The 19,297-nt window shown below is 41.6% G+C and overlaps 1 protein-coding gene across 2 annotated transcripts in view; it reads left to right on the forward strand.

Moving 5' to 3' along the window:
* SMARCB1 (SWI/SNF related BAF chromatin remodeling complex subunit B1) overlaps positions 1–19,297 on the forward strand; it is a 34,399-nt gene that overhangs the window by 9,675 nt on the left and 5,427 nt on the right. For both annotated transcript variants that reach the window (XM_089653195.1, XM_089653196.1), the window contains exons 3-7: positions 3,206–3,335; positions 4,426–4,563; positions 7,633–7,760; positions 13,144–13,310; positions 13,672–13,862. In XM_089653195.1, the coding sequence (XP_089509321.1) occupies positions 3,206–3,335; positions 4,426–4,563; positions 7,633–7,760; positions 13,144–13,310; positions 13,672–13,862 (754 nt within the window). The remainder of the gene's footprint in view (positions 1–3,205; positions 3,336–4,425; positions 4,564–7,632; positions 7,761–13,143; positions 13,311–13,671; positions 13,863–19,297) is intronic.

Consider the following 19,297-nt stretch of genomic DNA (forward strand, 5'->3'; position numbering starts at 1 on the left):
CACAGATCTCTACAGGGTAGACAATGGCACCCTGACTGCCATTCGGTATCAGGATGAAATCCTTGGAGCCATTGTAAGACCTTACGCTGGTGCAGTGGGTCCTGGTTTCCTCCTGGTGCAGGACAATGCCCGGCCTCATGTGGCGAGAGTATGCAGGCAGTTCCTGGAGGATGAAGGAATTGATACCATTGAATGGCCCCGACGCTTGCCTGACCTAAATCCAATAGGACAACTCTGGAATATCATGTTTCGGTCCATCTGACACTGCCAGGTTGCACCTCAGACTGTCCAGGAGCTCATTGGTGCCCTGGTCCAGATCTGGGAGGAAATACCCCAGGACGCCATCCGTCGTCTCATTAGGAGCATGCCCTGATGTTGTCAGGCATGCATAGAAGCATGTGGGGACCATACAAACTGGGTACCATTTTTTGAGTTGCTGCAATGAAATTTCAGAAAAATTAACTAGTCTGCTGCATCATTTTTTTCACTTTGATTTTTGGGGTGGTTTTGAATTCAGTCCTCTGCAGGTTAATCATTTTAATTTCCATCAAATGATGGGGCATCCTTGTGTTCCTAACAAATTACCCAGTCCATATCAGTAGAGATATCCAGCATGTTGTTTTTCCCCATTGAGATCTGATGTGTTTATAAAAGTGTTCCTTTAATTTTTTGAGAAATGTATTTGTTTCCAGATTGTGAGATTCTCTATGTATGGCCAACTAAAATGTGTCTCCAAAGATAATTCACTGCTCACGCTTTCTAACCATGTTTGTCTGGTTATACACTTGCTGTGCCCCAGTCAGCACACCATTGACATATAGGTTCCAAGTATAAAGCACAAAATAAGATTCCTTTCACTGTCGGAAAACATTTGTGTTGTATATCCAGGGAACAGGAAGTTCTATGTGACATCAGGTATAACTTTCAAGGTTTGCAGTGTAATCTTTTAAGTACATGGTAGAGCATGACCTGGTAGTGAGTCCCTCTCATCAACTTGTATCAAAGCAGTGTCCATGATTAACTCTCTTCATCTGTTGGGTAACTACACACTCACTGTGGCAACCCAAGAGATATGATGGGAAAGGTCATTTAGTCTTTAGTTATGTCTGGATGCTATAATCTAAAGGTAAAAAGCATATAGCCAATCTCTTTCAGTACTGTTGAATGTATTTCCTAACTGGAATACACTTGGCAAAGAAAATCTGATATTGTTCCGCCCCAAAAGGCACACAAATCTATTAAACTATTATGTTTGGAGTTTTCCTGGCATGTTTTTGGAGTTGTTCATTGAACACTTGCTTTACCCTTGTACTGTATGTCCTTTGAAGGTTGCCCTTACATGTACATGCAGAAATGATGAAATTGGGCAATGCAAACCAGGTTGCTGCAAGAAGAGTTGTCACCCCTTGCTTTTTGACTTCATATGGGAGAATAGGTGGTTTTCTAAATGTTTGCAATTTCAATTTTTTGCACTTTTTTTTTTCTTTTTTTTTTCTTTTTTTTTTTTTAAAGTTTGACAGACCTAACTGAAACAGTGGCTTTTGGAGGGGACTGCAGGCTAGCCTGTTCTCTTCTGCTAACTGGACTTCATATCCCAGTGGTGATTTGGATGTCCCAGACTGCAGGAAGCATCCCACTGCTGCCACCAAACGTGACGGACCGCCTGGCACCCCGCTTGGATGCTTCCGTCAGAGAACTGCTTTCTCGCCGCTGGGACACAGGACCAAGATATTATATCTGGGCATTGCACCCAAGTACTAGACAACGCTAGCTTAGGTGCAAACTTGCACTCATTATTGAACCAAAATACAGGTTTTTATACACTTCAGAAATAGGGGTAGTCCCTTCATGAACAATAAAAAACAAATATTACACATTGTGTTAAACATTCCACACTGATTAGATAACGAGGCAAAGCTGACAGCACACTTATCATGTAGGAACCCACAGAAGGAATAGCTAACAGACAAATGATAGGTGACACAAAGCGATTCTAAAGGTTTTTTTTTTTTTGTAAAATAACAAACATGTCATACTTACCTGCTCTGTGCAGTGGTTTTGCACACAGCAGCCTGGATACTCCTATTCTCTAGTCTCCCGCTGGCTCTCCTGACTCCTCCTGTCTGTCGGGTGCCCCCAAGGTAAGCAGCTTGCTATGGGTGCACCCACTGCTTCGTGTGTCCATTCACACATGGAGCCACAGCTTGGCCCCACCCCCTCTCATTGGCTGACTGGCTGTAAATGACAGCAGCAAGATCTGAGGCTATCATTCACATCGCCGGATCATGATGAGACTCAGGTAAGTATTGAGGGGGCTGGGGGAACTGTAAAGGCTGAAGTTCTTTTTACCTTCATGCATTCTATGCATGAAGGTAAAAAGCCTTTTGTATGCAGCAACCACTTTAACTCAATTAACAATGGGAGAAAGACCCAATGTAAACACATCAAACATTAATAAATAGATTACAGAAAGAGATCTAGGCATCAGGTTATTTTGAGCTGATTATAATAACATCCACTCTAGGAGGGGGTTGGAGCAGTCAATGCTGGTTTGGGCACAGAGGCCCCAAATCTGTATCCTGATCCTCTAGTTCTCAGAGTCTATGTTTTGGGGAGACATAGACTTGAATCTGAAGTAAAACTACTCCAGCGGTCCCCCCAGGCACACACCTCCCAAAGTATAGAGTCCACTCAGATGCCAGGACTCATGGTCATTAGGCAGGAGGCAAGCCTGCAGTCCCCTCCAAAAGCCCCTGTCCCAGTTGTGTCTGTCACATGAAATCCTCATTTATTGAAGCCTGGATGTGATGGTTTTGGTTCACAAAATAAAGTTCAAATTATTTGCCTACGTAATATGCAGGTCATATTTTTGTTGGACAGGCTTAATCTGGCCACTGGACTTTCAGTGCATTTCCCCTAATGTGTTAGTGCAGCTATACTGACAGTCTGAAGGAGCCTGAGATTGCACCCGCTATCTGATGATCACTGGTGCAATACATTACAAGCTCCTAATATAAAATAATAATAATAAATGCACAAAAAGATGTGCATTTATTATTTGTTTTAAAAATGTGAACTTATCCTTTAAATAGAAAAATAAAAAAATCTTATTATTGGACTGTCATGTAATTCCTGTAACACTAAGGTGGCAACTGTTCCGATAGATAATTTAACGATTTCCTCCCTTGTTATGATTATTACTTAGATCATGGATACACAACTTTAGCTACTAGTGTTACTCTACTGAAAGCTTCAGAAGTTGAAGAGATCTTAGATGGGAATGATGAGAAATACAAAGCTGTTTCCATTAGCACAGAGCCTCCAACCTACCTCAGGTAAGTGATCCTAAAGAACGCAGAATCCATTGAACAAGGTTTCTAATTTGTGTAATTGCTTTCTCGCTTCTGAATGGTCTATTGTTTCCACATAGATGGGAGGTACAAATGCAGATTGGGAGAATTTCTTATATCTATGAGCATTTTAAGGCTGCATTCACACTGGTGTAGTCTGTGAACATATGAAAAAGCATGCGATTTTTGAATTCTTAAGAAAGGTGCAAAAATGCTTGTTGCACTTGTTATCCATTGTTAAAGTGGTAGTAGTTTTTTAAATGAATATATTCTAAATGTGCACCATTTAGGAGATATTCTCTCTTTCCAAAAGCTGGGACATGTGCTCTGAAGGAACCACATATCCGTGCTGTTCCTTCAGAGCTGTGTGCCGTGGCCCAGGATTCCCGCGCGCAAGTGCGGGAGTGATGCCATCGCGGCCCGGCCTGTCAGACGGCCGGAGATAGCAAACCTGAAAGAAGGACCGGGTGAAGATGGAAGTCTCTGCAGTGGTGACAGCTGGAGGGCTTCATTTTAAGGTATATTTTACCTAATGTGCTAGTATGCGATGTATACTAGCACATTGTGACATTACCTTCAGGGGTCTTTTTTTTTCCTGCGGTTTACTACCGCTTTAATAGCACCCCAGTTCTGTAAGGGAAAAAAAACAGATGATTATACATGTGAAAACACACGAAGCTTGAAGTTTAAAAAGGTACATGACCTTCTTTGGCAAGCGTAGGGCAGACCGTTGAAATGACTGTGCTGCCCTTTATGTGAAGCATGACAGCATACATAAGAAACACACAAATGCGCAACATAGCGTGAACAGGGCTAAAAGATATAGCTAATAGATGCAAGTCAAAGGGTAATTAGTGTTTTTACAGCCTAAGTATGCTATTAATTTTATACAAGGCTTTAAATTACTTTTAAATTTAAAGTAAAAGATGAGCCATATTGCTGACGTCTTCTGGGTATTGGATATATAAATTTGCTCAATGATTCAAGTTGCCTTTCTTCATTTAATGGTTATATATCCAATTGTAAAAAAAAGTTTTTGAATACCTGTTGTTCATCTATTTGTTTTTAATGTTAGGGAACAAAAAGCAAAGAGAAACAGCCAGTGGGTTCCAACACTGCCCAACAGCTCCCATCACTTAGATGCTGTGCCCTGTTCGACTACTATTAACAGAAATCGCTTGGGTCGTGACAAGAAAAGAACTTTCCCTCTTTGGTGAGATTTGTCTAAACTTTGTTTCTATAACATTGCACTGTGGATTTTACTTCTAATGATACAATGTTAAAGAATATTGTATTGTTGTTAAAGAATTAGGAATGGTTTTGTACAGAATATGTGATGGGTAGGCTTAACATATAAATTTCAGTTTTAGTCAGGTGAGTATAAAATGTTGCATATTAATATATTACGTTCTTTTAAAGGGGTAGTTCACCTTTACCAAAAAACGCCTATGCAGATTAGGGGTGTCTGTAGATAAAAACCAACTGTTCAGCTTTGACTAAAGTTGAATAATACTCTTGCTATAGGTGTAGGCCATTTACATACCTCATGAAGCCTGACTGGAATACTCCCAGGATGTTGCTAAGTGAGGCGTAGTCATTACTGCTCACCTCCTCCTTCACAGGAGTGAGCTATCATTCTGAGCTCAGACCTACTAGATCAGGGGAGAGAAAGAGAGCATGTAGGGGGTCTGAATCAGAGAAAAAGCTCACTCCTGTGATGGCGGTGCTGATCACTAAGGACTAGGCTCCACTTAGCAATGTCCTGGAAGCACTTGGCAACGTTTTGGGAGTATTCCAGTCAGACTTCATGAGGTTCGTAAATGGCCTACACTTATAGCTATAAGGACATTTTTCAGCTTTAGTCAGAGACGCACAGTTTTTTATCCACAGACGATCCTTACTGCTAGGCAGTTCTTTGGTGAAGGTGAACTATCCCTTTAAGCCACCAAGTGGAGCTTTAGATGAACTTTCACATTGTCAGATTGTTTCTTTGATGATAAGCATTTGGTATACAGAGCTAAAGGACTCAGCAGCTGAGGATGAAACTTCAAGCAGATCATAGATGGATCGAAATTCACCCAGTTCAGCAGGGACATCTCTCAAACCAGCTTGTTGGAAAATTTCTATTTGATCAGCATTGCAGTTATGATCAGTGTATCAGTCCCCGCTGTCAGAATATAACCTTTGCTCTGCTATCTCTTTTTATCTAACCCATAGTGTTCTGGAAATCTTGTATAATTTAAATAAAGTGTGTACACAAAATAAAAAGCATGTATTCCCGTACATCTTTGCAATACATGCAGTATTAAAGTGAAAATTTAGTCGGAAAATTAAGTCTTGCTAGATCACTTCAATCTGGCCCCTTTTGCAGGTATAGCTATGTAAAACATTAAAAATAAGTGCCTATACGGTTTTCTCATTCTGCTCTGCATATGCTCAGTTGCTCTCTATTTTTAGGCACTGTGCCGATTTTGTAGAGGCCGATCTGCTGACAGCCTAAGGAATTTTTGCTGCTCATGGGCTCTGGGCTTTAGCAAAATGGCAGTCTCTGTCAAGAAGAAACAGGAGCAATGCTGGAGGCAATTTACAGCACACTCATTTTGGTAGCATAATTATTGTGGAATGCATGTTTCTTGCTAAAGAACATTATTTTTTATCAAGTTGTTATGGGTAAAGTTCTGCTTTAAATGTTAAACATGAGAAAATGTGCAAGTCCATAAAAACAACTGTTGATCCTGGCAGCAAACCAGTAAGCTGCTGACTTCCTCTAGTGGACAGACAGTTCAGCCTCTTCTGCAAAGGGATTGTGTTTGTAGTCCATCAGGGGTGAATGGGGCAGGGCTGGAGCAATGCTTAGGATTTTAGTGTAACAAAGGCATCATTGTCGGCTCATTTTAGAAAGTTTAAAGCCCACTGGATTTATGGCAGGCTTAATAGTTATTTTTCAGTACTTGCAACATTTGGAAACCGTAAAATATGGGGAATTGTGTATGTATTGCAGAGAAAAATGTATTTATTTTTTTTTATTTTTAAATTTAACGAGGCATACATGTTAATGTTTAATTGTAAATTGAAGATTGTAAATAGATAAAAAAAGAAACAAGTTTATAAATGTATGAACTTTTAAAAATAATAAATAGGAGCTGACCCAAAATCATTAGTTTCTACTTAAAGTAATTTTAAAGCCATATTTTTATTTAAATAACAAACGTCACACTTATCTGCTCTTCTGTGGTCCTCCACCAGCCTTCCTGGCTCCTGTCTCCTTTTTCTATAGAAGCAAAGAGTGCGGCTCGCCCTTGCCCTCCCGCTCCCTCCTCGCTGCTGTGATTGATAACAACAGGAGCCAGTGAGGAGGGAGAGTCCCCAGAGAGCTGAGACTCTTGTGCAAAGCGGGAGCTGCACTCAATGCCGAGAAGGCATAAAGGTTAAAAAAAAAAAATCTTTAGCCTTTTTAAATCGCCTTTAGTCCTGGTTCACACTGAATGTGACTTTGACATTGCGTTGCTTTACTTGAAGTAGTATAATTTCAAAGCCACAGATCAGTGCGACTTGTACCTCCGATTTCACTTTGGCTTGCAACTTCATTTAACAGAAGTCAACGTAAGTCACAATGAAATCGGAAAAAAGTAGTGCAGGAACTCTTTGAAATTGCGCTACTTCAAATCGCACTGATTAAGACCGTGCCTTAGAAATACATTAGATGTGACTTCAGCTGCGCTTTGTAAATTGCTTGTCGCACCTGAAGTCACATCAGTGTGAACCAGGGCTAAAGGTAGAGCGAGAGAAATCTTGGGTGTCAGACAGTACATATAAAATGTTGCACCTGGTACCTGAACTTTTTTTTATGTCAACACTTGTCTGCTTGGCTCATAGATAGTAATATCTTGCACCTGAATGTTACATTGATTTGCTATCTCTGATTTAAATGACTAGAATGCTTTTATTGCCCCTCAAGACCCTACACCCCCCCCCCCTTATTCCCTGCATTTTTGTGATATACTATTCTGATAGGACACAGCTCCATGTAGATCTTCTCTATATGGCCTGTGTAGTGAAATAAAAGATCCTTGAAAAGGGGACTTGTAAAAATTAATTCCAATAAAACATGTGGGGGGGGGGAGCACTGGACAGGTATAGACTAGAAATCAAGAACATATGACGTGGGCCTTCCGCTCTGTTTGAATAGAACATTGTTTTACTGGTTAGATATGGCTTTGTGCTACTCTGGTTTTGCTGAAATTTTGATTAGAGCTGACTGATGTTTTTCACTCATTAACAGTTTTGATGACCATGATCCAGCTGTTATTCATGAAAATGCTTCTCAGCCAGAAGTACTAGTTCCTATCAGGTTGGACATGGAGATAGATGGACAGAAGTTACGAGATGCCTTTACCTGGAACATGAATGGTACAAATGACATAAAATGTCTTCAATTATTATGATTTATTTCATTTTGGTTTTTTTTTCTTCAGTAGTAAGTCTAGGCGATCATCTTCATTATAGTAGTGAAACCCCCTGCGCTACCTCAATAATGAGAGAGAGAGAGAGAAAAAGAAAAACACAAGCAGAAAATAAAATATAAGTTGTGATGATAGTGGATGCTGCTAACATCAAATTGTGTTCCCACAATAGTAGAGCAAATTAAAAATAAATAAGTGATGCTGCTATATAATAGCTACAAAAAATGAAAAAGTGACTTAACTGAATAAAACATCCATAAGGAGTCCATAGATGTAAAATCAGTCAATCAATATTATGTACGTAATAAAGATTCTTCCATGATTCATGTGTTTTGTTCTTGTGCTGGTATCCCAAACACATTTCTATGTGTGACCTTCATCACCCTAAAGGGACCGATCCCTGGCTCTGGTTTGACAATCTATTGAAAGCTCAAAGGTGTCTGATTACTATCATATGGTTGTGGATTAAAAAAGTGAAGAATCCTTTTGTCTTTGATATTATAAAGCGCATTTCCATGTGCTCTGAGGTGAGTGTTCTGTGAGCACTGAGGTGGCACTATATGTTATGTGCACTATTTCACTTGATGGTGTTTGGGATACCAGCTCAAGAAGAAAACGCATGAATCATGGAAGAATCTTTATTACATAATATTAACTGATTGATTTTACATTTATGAATTCCTTATGGATGTTTTATGCAGTTATGTCACTTTTTCATTTTTTGTAGCTATTATATAGCAGCGCTACATCACTTATTTATTTTGAACTTGCTCTACTATTGTGGGAACACAATTTGATGTTAGCAGCAGCCACTATCATCACAACTTTTATTTTCTGCTTATTTCAAAGTTGTGTTACAAGACCCACATGGCAACACTGAACCTGTAGATGCTTGATGACTCTACTTTTTTTGAACGAATTGTGATGCCTCCTACCACCCCTTATATACCATTTTATGTGAAAATGGTACATTATTGTGAGGTAAATATTTATGTGGATATTAAAGAGGTGCTGAGTCTACATATTTAAAATATTTAGTACATAAGTAAGTCCTTATGTACACTGGGCATTTATATAGCTGTTTTGGGCGTCAGGCGGTTTTTTTTTTTTTTTTCCCCTATAGCCAGTAAACTCCCCAGCATGTTATCCTATGTGTCCATACACACACAGGCTTTTATCGGCGTTTGTTGGCAGGTGTGTTTTCAAGATGGAACCCCCCCAACTACCGCATTTGAAGATGAGTTTTTCAACTGTCAAAATGCTCTAATGCTAAAAAACGCTGCTATTTGGCACTTATGAAAACCGCTAATGCATAAACGCTAAAAAACTTGATAAAACTTGTGCTTTTAACGCAGCATTCTTCAGCAAGCGCTACTGGTATTTTTATAACATCCCGCGCTTTTTAAGGCCTAAGAGAAACCACCTGATTGTGTAGATTTTTTGTGGCATTCAACATTGTATGAGATCAGACCATAACAAAAGACACAGATCAATGAAAATGATTGTTCTTCCATTTACCTCATATTTCACTGCAGAGGTAACAATATGGTCAGAGATACTATTTCACAGCTTGGAGCCTACTGATTAATTTGTTAAAGCGATTCTAAAGGTTAATTTTCTTTTTCATTTTTTTTGCAAAATGACAAACATGTATATACTTACCTGCTGTGTGCAGTGGTTTTGCCCGGAGCAGTCCAGGTCCTCCTCTTCTCGGGTCCCCTGCAGGCTCTCCTGGCTCCTGTCTGTCTGGTGCCCCCACAGCAAGAAGCTTGCTATGGGGGCACCCACTGCTCCGTGTGTCCATTCGCACATGGAGCTGTGGCTTGGCGCCCCCCTCTCCTTATTGGCTGACTGGCTGTGATTGACAACAGACCCGAGGCTGTCATTCACATCGCTGGATTGCAATGAGGCTCAGGTAAGTAATGAGGGGGCTCAGGCACACAGAAGGTTTTTTACATTCATGCATAGAATGCATGAAGCTAAAAAACCTTCAGCCTTTACAACAACTTTAAATATGTCAGGTTAGAGTGTTTTCAAAGTGAAGTTTCAGTTCAATAGGACATTAATCTTGGGGGGCACCTATTTCTACACCTCATTTAAAGTGCGCCTCAAGTGCTTCATGTTTAGTGTGAGCCCAATAGGTAAAGTAGAACTAGGACCTCCCATTTAAAAACAAACGTGTTGCAGTGTTATATATAAGTGCAGTTAGTTTCCATTAGTCCCCTTGCAAAGACTCACAAATATTTGTGCAAGAAAAGTCCACCTCATGCAGATTTCTGTAGTATGAGGATCCATTAGACAGTGTCTGCTTGCAGTACTGTGGGATGAGATGTTACATGGGGTGTGGCTATTAGCATTGTCAGTCAGCATTTGGTTACACCTAGCCTTTCTCACTGCTTTCTTTATTGGCAGCCCTGCTGCTAAAACCCTCCCCCTATGAGCAGTGGCTGGGTGTGGAAGCATCTAAGGCATAACATAGGAGGTAAACAACATTGTATTTTGTTTTTTATTACATTTTGAGGATCATGCATATTATATCTGGATTTGGGACTTGTTTAGACTGTTAAACAGAAGCATTTGGAAGTACTTTATTTCACCTCTCCACCAATGCTGAGGTACAGTCAGCCCATTTTCTATAACAGACATATGCAAGTACTAGTTTTTAATGTTTACACAGCACTCTGGGCTTATATTCTGTAATCTCTGTTGTGTGCAATGATACAGAAAGTCATGCTGAAAGCTGCAGGCACAAGCATACTCCAGTTTTGACGTGAGACAGAATTAGTGAGTTACGTTGAGATCAGATACTTGCAGTCTGATTAGTATGCCTTGAAATGCTATCTAGAGATTACACTATACATTTCCTACTCCTGCTTTGTGAAATTGTGCTAAAACCTATTTTTGATTGAAATGTAAAAAAACTCTGCATGCCACAAAATGTAATGATTTTGATTAATGCAATATCACATTATTTTACTGAATTTGCTACACTACACCAGTTTACACCACCTTTGTAGCTAAAATGGATCTAAAAAATCAGATCTGCTATAGCGTACATAGAAGGGGCACACTAATATAGAGTAGCAAATTCAGTTGTGTTTTGTTGAACAATGTATAAAAGCTTTATAAATTGATGAGAATTAAGGTGTATGGTGAAGCTCCAGCTTTATTGGGGTTCAATGGGCAGCAAGCCTCTGAGACTAAGGGCTTGTTCACACTTGACTAAATTTCTTACTCCTACCAAACGCTGCTATAGCTTTAGTATAAGCGTTAGGCGTTGATGAGCTTTAGTATGAGCGTTAGGTGTTAATGAGCTTTAGACTGGCTTTTTACAAGGATTAAAAACACTCCCCAAATGCCCTATGTGCAGTTTTCAAGTGTTTTATAAGTATTTGACAAGCATTAAAACCACATCACACACACTAAATAAACTGTAATGTTATTAACGCTCCGCACTGCAAATGCCTCGCAACCGCCTGCCAGGGCATTTGAGGAGCGTCACCATAGACTTGAATAGGAGGCGTTGAAATGCTTCAAACTCCTCCTGATTCAATGTGAGGTTTCAATTTTGAAGCAATGTGACGCTAACGCCTCATGTTTTCATAATGTGAAAAGCACTGTGTGCTGCCCATAGCATTGTTTGCATAGGCATTGAGGAGCATTAAAAACGCCCCTCAAACACCTGCTTTCAAAGCCAGTGTGAACTAGGCCTAAAACAGACACCAGAGGATGCAAGTTGATTATCTGTTACACTTCTCTCTCTGTTTAGACCATGTTGCCAGTTTAAACCTTTCAGTAAAAATACCCCTTTCCTCGGAGAGCTGGAGAGAGGAGCATGTTCACTGGCAATGGACAGCCAAGAGAGTATTGTGCAGCATGCTGGAACTTCATTATGTCTTCATTGCTGACAAGTGTGTGAGGACATTTTAATTTATTTTTAGTTAACTATCCATAAAAGCGCAACAAGGCTGAAATAAAACTTCACATACAGTTTGCTAGGGAACTGTTTACAGTTGGTGGTCGGTGGTTGCGTGAATCTATTAAACTGTTAAATTGGGATCCATTTGGTTAGTGGAATTAACACTGACCTTTGTGTGTATTTGATTATAGATCAGCTTTACAAATAAACTAGCAACTTTTTTCTAAATGCCTAGTATTGTGGTGCTTATAATTCAGAGGTAATCCCCAGCTAAGCTTATGTGTTAGTAAATCTTTCTGCCTAAACTGCAAAATAGGCAACTATCATTTTTGTCAAAAGGTGAGCTATCCAGTCAGTAAAACAAAAAAACCCCAAAAAATGGTTTGTGTAATGCTGATTAACTGTGCAAGGTGAGCAGAGTCACTGGAGCTCAGAAGGTACAGTAAAAGGATATGGGTGTCATTGGAGCTGAGTGGAAACAATAAAAGAGAGTGCATAGTTATTAGGAGCTGAGTGAAAACTGTAAAAGAGCAGAGTCACAGCAGCTGAGTGGGGACCATATAAGGGTGCAGAGTCACTGGGGCTGAAAAGAAACAATAAAAGGAAGTGGCAAGTCATTGGAGTGGTGTGGAAACCATAAGAGAGCACGGTCACAGGAGCTGAGTGGGGACAGTAAAAGGGAGCAGAGTTGCAGGAGCTGAGTGAAGACATAAGGCTTCAACTTGTTTAATATGAACAAGCTTTTACGAGGCTAAGCACAATCAAGTTTTGACTGTCACTTGAACACTAGGTTTCAGGACTACTTGAAATTTGTTGAATGCATGCTGAAGCCTTTTAGCTACTTGTTTAAATTGAAAGTCTGCACTCCCATTAAGACCTATGTTGGAGCATCCCTATACTGGAACTAAAGTTTTGTGTTTTGTTTTTTTGTTAAGACTTCATCAATGCTGCCCGAAGCCTGATGAAATCTTAACAGTTGCTTTGCAAAAGCTTGCTGTATGCACTGTGAACAAGGCCTAGAGAAGAGCAGAGCTACCAAAGCTGAGTGGGAACAGTAAAGGAGAGCAGAGATGCCAGAGTGAGGACAGTAAAAAAAAAAAAGTACACACACTGGAGGTGAGTGGAGACATTGGGAGGAGAGAGAAAGATATGCAACTGAAGCTGCAGAAAGCCCATTCCCACTGACCCTGTGAGATGCTTTCTGGAATCTGTCTGCAGTTTGTTAGAGAACTCAGATTAGGGTAAATGAAGTGAACTTTCTGATATAATCATAGTTGCCATAATTGCTAGATATCATTGGCAGTTCACTGAATTTTTTCACTTGTTGCCTGGAATACAGAACAGGCACTAGAAAATATCAAACCTTCCTTTTATTGTGTATATGATTTCTTTTTTTTTTTTCTTCTTACAGAGAAGTTAATGACTCCTGAAATGTTTGCAGAGATCCTCTGTGATGATTTAGACCTTAACCCCCTTGCTTTTGTACCGGCTATTGCTTCAGCGATCCGTCAGCAGATAGAATCTTATCCCACTGACAGCATACTTGAGGATCAGTCCGATCAGAGAGTCATTATCAAGGTACACTGATAACAAAATCTTTTCTGTTTTTTCAAAGCATTGTAACATTTTTATCTTTTTATATTCATTCCTAGCTGGCCCAAATGCATGCCCTTGCAGTGTGTTGCATGGACTTCATTTAGAGCAACTGTAAGCATGCAGTGTTTGTCTTCTCTGATAAGGTGACAGTTTAGTTGTTCAGTGTGTAAGTAAGTTGATGCCTGCATGCCATTTTTGCATGGCACTTGCAGATTCTGCTGTGTTTAAGCAAGGCTGCCTATGAGTGTTCAATCAGCTCTGTCTCTAAGTTACTTATGCTGGTGAATAGAGGATAGCGGCCTCACTTTCTGGTTCGTGGTTTTGTCCTTATGTTCTTTCTCAGCTGAATATCCACGTTGGGAACATTTCTTTGGTGGACCAGTTTGAATGGGACATGTCGGAGAAGGAGAATTCACCAGAGAAGTTTGCACTGAAATTATGTTCTGAGCTTGGTTTGGGCGGGGAATTTGTCACCACTATCGCATACAGCATCCGCGGGCAGCTCAGCTGGCACCAGAAGACATACGCATTCAGGTAGGCTGACTTGTTGCTATAAAATTCACATCAGGGTTGTTGAAAGACAGTTGGTGGAATGCTACATCCACCGTCATCATTGATTACTGTAGCACAGTCAAGGGACATCATTATTTAGTTTAAAAATTGTGTGTGCATATGCAAATAGAGATTAGTACTTGAAAGTTTTTCAAGTCTGAATGCTGGGCTTTGAAAGGTTTTTCCAGAAAATTAAAGCTGGTTATGACAACAGTTGGGTTTCAACAATCAGTTTTTAGGGAGGGGGGGGAGTGGATACCTGGTTTTGACCCACTCCTACTTCCACTTGAAGCTGAAGTGAACTGAGGCTGCAAGACCATTCACAAAGCGCAGCTCCAGCATGCGCAGTGGGAAGCCTGCTCCGGATTCCCTTAGTAAACATGCTGGCGCTAGGGAGCCAAAGACAAGCAGAGAACCAACCCGAGTGAGGACAGTGCTGGATCCTTGTACATGTAGGTGTCCTTTTATTAAAAGTCAGCCGCTGCAGTCTTTGTAGCTGCTGACTTTTAATTTTTGGAGGGTTACTGAAAATGCTCCATAAAGGTACAATAGTTCCATTACTGCCTGTGGTGCTTATACCTTATATTTATTTTATGATATACACAAAGGGGTCAGAATTGGCACTTAAACTGTACTTAAATCCCTTTTAAATTCCCTCTTTGACAATTAACATGAAGAAAAGGATGCCTTTTAATTGGCTTCTGGGAAGAATTCATGTATTTTTGGCTTACTTTGTAGAATTGGTGAACAAAAGGACACATTGACCTTGATATTTCACAGGGCCCATTAATAGATTACCACTGTTTTGCAGTGTATTACCACTCGCATGTTGACGTGTCGCAGTAAGACAGTCTACCCATTGTGAATGGGCTGGGTTTAAGAGGAATGACGTTTTTGCATTAAGCTGAGTACACACTGAGTTTTTGGGGGTTTTTTTCAGCCAGTGGTTCTTGCATCAGCACAAGCGAGGTGGATGCAGGAATCAATCCCACTGCACTATTGTATTCTGACAGCAGGGGCTTCCCTCCTTTCGGAATCCACTGATCAGCACTGCAGCAGTTTATGAAAGCAGGCTTTCTAGTTGGACCATTTGACAGAGGCCATCAATAATTGGCTTCTGTCAAACAGAGAGGGCTGCACACAGATCAAAATTCAACCAGTTCCTGCTAAACTGTCCAAGGTTTGATCCTTGTATACAGGTCTTAAAGAAGTCAGCCCAAAACAAGTTTTTGTTTAGTATTCTGTGTGAAGTGAGTCTTGTACAACCCCCCACCAAATGTATACAGCTCTCTCGAGATCTGGTGGGGAGACCTGCTGGGAGTTTTACTAAAGAGAGACCTTCAATGCATTCTTATGAATAAGACAACAAATTACAGTTTCACAGGTTAACCATGTATGTATGTATGTATGTAACATCTATGTTATACAAAAACTCATGAGCTGTTTGTGTGACTTGAGTACAAGTTTGGGAAAACTGTACTTCAAGGCACTGGACATAGAAATGTATGTGCAGATTATATAGAGAACATGCTTCAGTAGCCGACATAAAGTGCTCTTATCAAGTCTCTGTACCATGATCCAAGGCCTGGTGGGGGATAGAACTCCCTTCTGCTCCAACCATTACAGAACAGTTTTGGGTGGTGCTACTTGTAAAAATACCAAAACAAATTTTTATCAGATTACAAATTCATATATGTTGCAAATTCTATTAGCTTCATAGTCTAAAAAATGGCAACAGACGTTATTATTCGAATGATGATCTGTGCACAATAAATAATGACCTTCTGTTTCCCTGGTTATAAGCCAAAAGAAGTAAGAATTCATATTTGTGATTGCCTCAAGGTAAATTCTGAGTCATAAGAGGAAACAAATTTATGACTTTAGGCATTTTTTTCTGTTTAAATGTCCAGATGGAATTCAGATATCTTTTTTTCTACATTCTGCAGGATATAAGGCTTTGCTGGGTACATTCCAGTAAGTTTGTTAAACTTTAAAAGGGAAAGAAAGCTTGTTAAGCTTGTTAAACTTTAAAAGGGTTTTAGTCTACTTTTAGTATTTTGGCAGGTCACAAACGTAGCACCTGTGACCTGGCCTTGACGTTCCGCCACTGTGGTTGGACCCCAGAACATGGCAGACCTCTGTTCCGCCACCTCCGGCAGTCCTGCCCTCTGCAACCTGTCAGCACAGGCAGCGGTAGAGGGAAGTCTTCTGCATTACTTCCTCTTCTGTGTGCTAGTGATGGGTGCCCTGGGCCCCAATGCCTCAACCGCCTATATGTTTGCTTTAAAGTGGGGATTCGAGTGGTGGCTTCTGTCTCCACTCACTGCCTGTCAAACCTCTGTAGCACAGAGCTGACAGCACTCTGAAACTCCTCCTCGGCTCTGTGCTACCATTCTGATGGGCTAAGCTGCCCAAATCAGATTGTTCTCTGCTTGTAAAAAAGACAAAAACCTACGTGTACATGAGTGGTGCCGGCTGTATGTCTGAAGAGGAGAAAAGGCTATGGGGAGAGCAGTGAAGAGGGTATTTCTGCAGAGGCTACAGAGCTGTGGAAGGATGGGCTGGGGGGGCAGTAGGTAGTGCAGAGAGACAGCTGTGGGAAGGTTGAGGATTTGATGCAGGGAAAAGCTGTGAGGGAGGGTGAGAGCTGTGGGGGAAGGGGTGTTGTGTAGAAAGACCACTCTGGGAAAATTAGGAGGTCTGGTGCAGAGGATGTGAGAGCTGGGAAAGGTGTGTATTGTACAGAAGTGAGAGCTGGGAGGAGGGGGGGGGGGTTGTACAAGGGTGAAAACTGGGAAAGGGGGCGTTTGTTCAGAGATGAGAGCTGTTGGGGGGAGGGGGGGGGGTGAATTTGTGCAGAGGTTAGAGCTGGGAAGGGGGTGAGATTTCTGCAGAGTAGAGAGCTGTTGGGATTAGTTATGGATGGGGTGTAGAGATAAACTGTGGTTGGGAATGTAGAGGTGACTGGAGTGTAGGCTGTGGACGGAAGAATGCAGTGGTGACAAGGGGTACAAAGATGAGTTGTGGATGGAGGGGAGTGCTAAGGGGAATTTTGTACAGGAAGGAAAAAAGGTGAACTGTGGACAAGGGTTGCATAGGTGAATTGTGAATAGGGGGGTGCAGAGGTGATATAGGAGGTTAGTTTTGGGGGGAACACTTAAAGGAAGGGAAGATTTTGCCTTGGAGAGGACAAGGGAAATTCGCTGGGTTCAGCATGCTCCCTGTTGGCTCTCTATGTTCTGTGTGCATATAATAGGCCCAAGGGTCCTGTCACACAGGGCAGAGGACTTTAAAATTCAACGAGAACAGCAGTTGGCAGCACAAGAGACACTTTGCATCTAATGTAAATACAGTCCTATTTTTTTTCTGGTCCTTGTGTGATACACACTCCTGAGTTTTGGATTCTGTATGCTCACATTCCTGAGCCTTGTGCAATATTCAGTTCTGAGCCTTGATCACACCCATTATTTGGCACCAATTTACTATGGCAGGGTAGGGGAAGGGGAGGTGGTTAGGAAGGGGCAGGATGAGTTCCTGCGCCTATTCTCTGAGAAAAAAAATCTGTAGAAAGAGGGCCTGCTGCAGAATGTGGAAAGGTCCCGGGATCAGTGATAAGGACCCCAGGGTTGGGGGGGGGGTTAGATTGTCCCTTCGTGGTTTCTTGCACCGGGGCTCTAGCCCTGGTTCACGCTGATGTGAGTGAATTGTCATGCGATTTCACCATTCAAATCGCATGACACATGGCATGCAATGATCGGCAATGGAACCTTTTCTAATTGGTGCGACTCCGACTTCGTCGCACCGATTTGTAAAAGTAGTTCCTCCACTACTTTTGCCAATTTGGGGTGCAGCTTTCATAGATCTCTGTGCATGAAATGACACAGATGTATATCAAGTCACACTGCTATCTGAATTTGAAATTGTGCGACTCAAGTGAAGTCGCACAATTTCAAAGTCGAATCCAGTGTTAACCAGGACTTAAGGTTCTAGTTACACCTCTGCCTAGCAAGAAATTGCCTTTAAAAAATGCAGCAAGGGGATTTGCGAATAAAGTGCCTGTTTATCATTAGCTTAAGCTTGGAGCACAAGCAATTCTGCCAATAACTGTAAAATCAGCAGTTTTCATGATCCCAATGCTACTGCTGCTGCCGCCCGATTTCCGCACCCCCCACCCTCTTCCCCCGCTGTGGAGCGCCGTGGTAGTTCATTGAATCTTCCTGTCAGTATATCTGCTTGTATGTCCCGTACGGACAAGCAGTTATACTGACAGATCTGCAGGAGACCTGTATAGCACCAGTAATCTGCTGATCGCTGGTGCAATGCTTTACAGCAGGGGTCCTCAAACTTTTTAAACGGGGCTAGTTCACTGTCCCTCAGACCGTTGGAGGGCCGGACTATAGTTTAAAAAAAAAAAAACTATGAACAAATGCAGACACAGTACAGGAGATGACCAGAGACTGCGGTCATAGTACATGAGATGACCAGAGACTGCGGACATACAACGGCGGCGGGAATACTGGGCCGGCCGCTCCATAAGACGCACAGACATTTCCCCCCAAGTGTGTCTTATGGAGCGAAATATACGGTAAATGCAGGACACCTTGTTGGGACAGATCTGTGTACAATGTAAAGAGAGAGATAAGGAGGGGAGGGGGGGAGAGAGAGAGAGGAGGGGGGGGGGGGGAGAGGGAGCAGATCGATCCTCTATTGCACTTATCTAGGGTCCGTGGCCGTGATACCCGACATGCAGCGATGGAGTCTCCTCTCTTGCTCCCCCTCTTCATGGTCAGCTCTAGGCTCCGCCCTCCGGCCATGACGGTTGCATGCACTGATCAGAATAGATGGCAGGCTGGCTGCAGAGAGGCCAGGTGAGTGGTGCAGGTTCATAAGCCGAGCCCACCTTCCCCTGTTCTAGAATTGCTGATCCCTCCATCCTGCCTCACGCCCGAGCCCTGCCGAGCTCTCCCGTCCTGGCAAACCCTAGTCCTTGCCTCGCAGCAGATACGCCCCTGCCCTGCGGGCCGAATAAAAATAAATCCCCCCCCCCCCCTTTTTTTTTTTTCTTTTTTTTTACCTGCAAAAAAAATGTGCATTTATTATTTTTGTGCAAAAAGTGCACTTATCCTTTTAACGTCCAGCGTGTATGTACCCTAAAATAAACTGCCCTGGACAACTTTCTCCTGGCAGCAAATAAACGTTTGATGCTGGTAAACGCATGTTCTGTGTTTACCCGTGTCAAGTGATTGGGAGTTTATTCAGAATAATAATTTATTCTAGCCAATTAAATGAACATAATGCCCAAGAGCTAAACGCGCCTAAAGTTAACGCACGTTTAGGTGCATTCACATGCGTTTTTGTAGCGTTTAGCATTTTTCTCCTCTTTTGAATTTGATTCTTCTGCCTCTATACTCTGGTAA

This window comes from Staurois parvus, unplaced genomic scaffold, assembly GCF_062004578.1.
Source record: "Staurois parvus isolate SC_StPar_1 unplaced genomic scaffold, SC_StPar_1.0 ptg000704l, whole genome shotgun sequence".
Lineage (NCBI taxonomy): Eukaryota > Metazoa > Chordata > Amphibia > Anura > Ranidae > Staurois > Staurois parvus.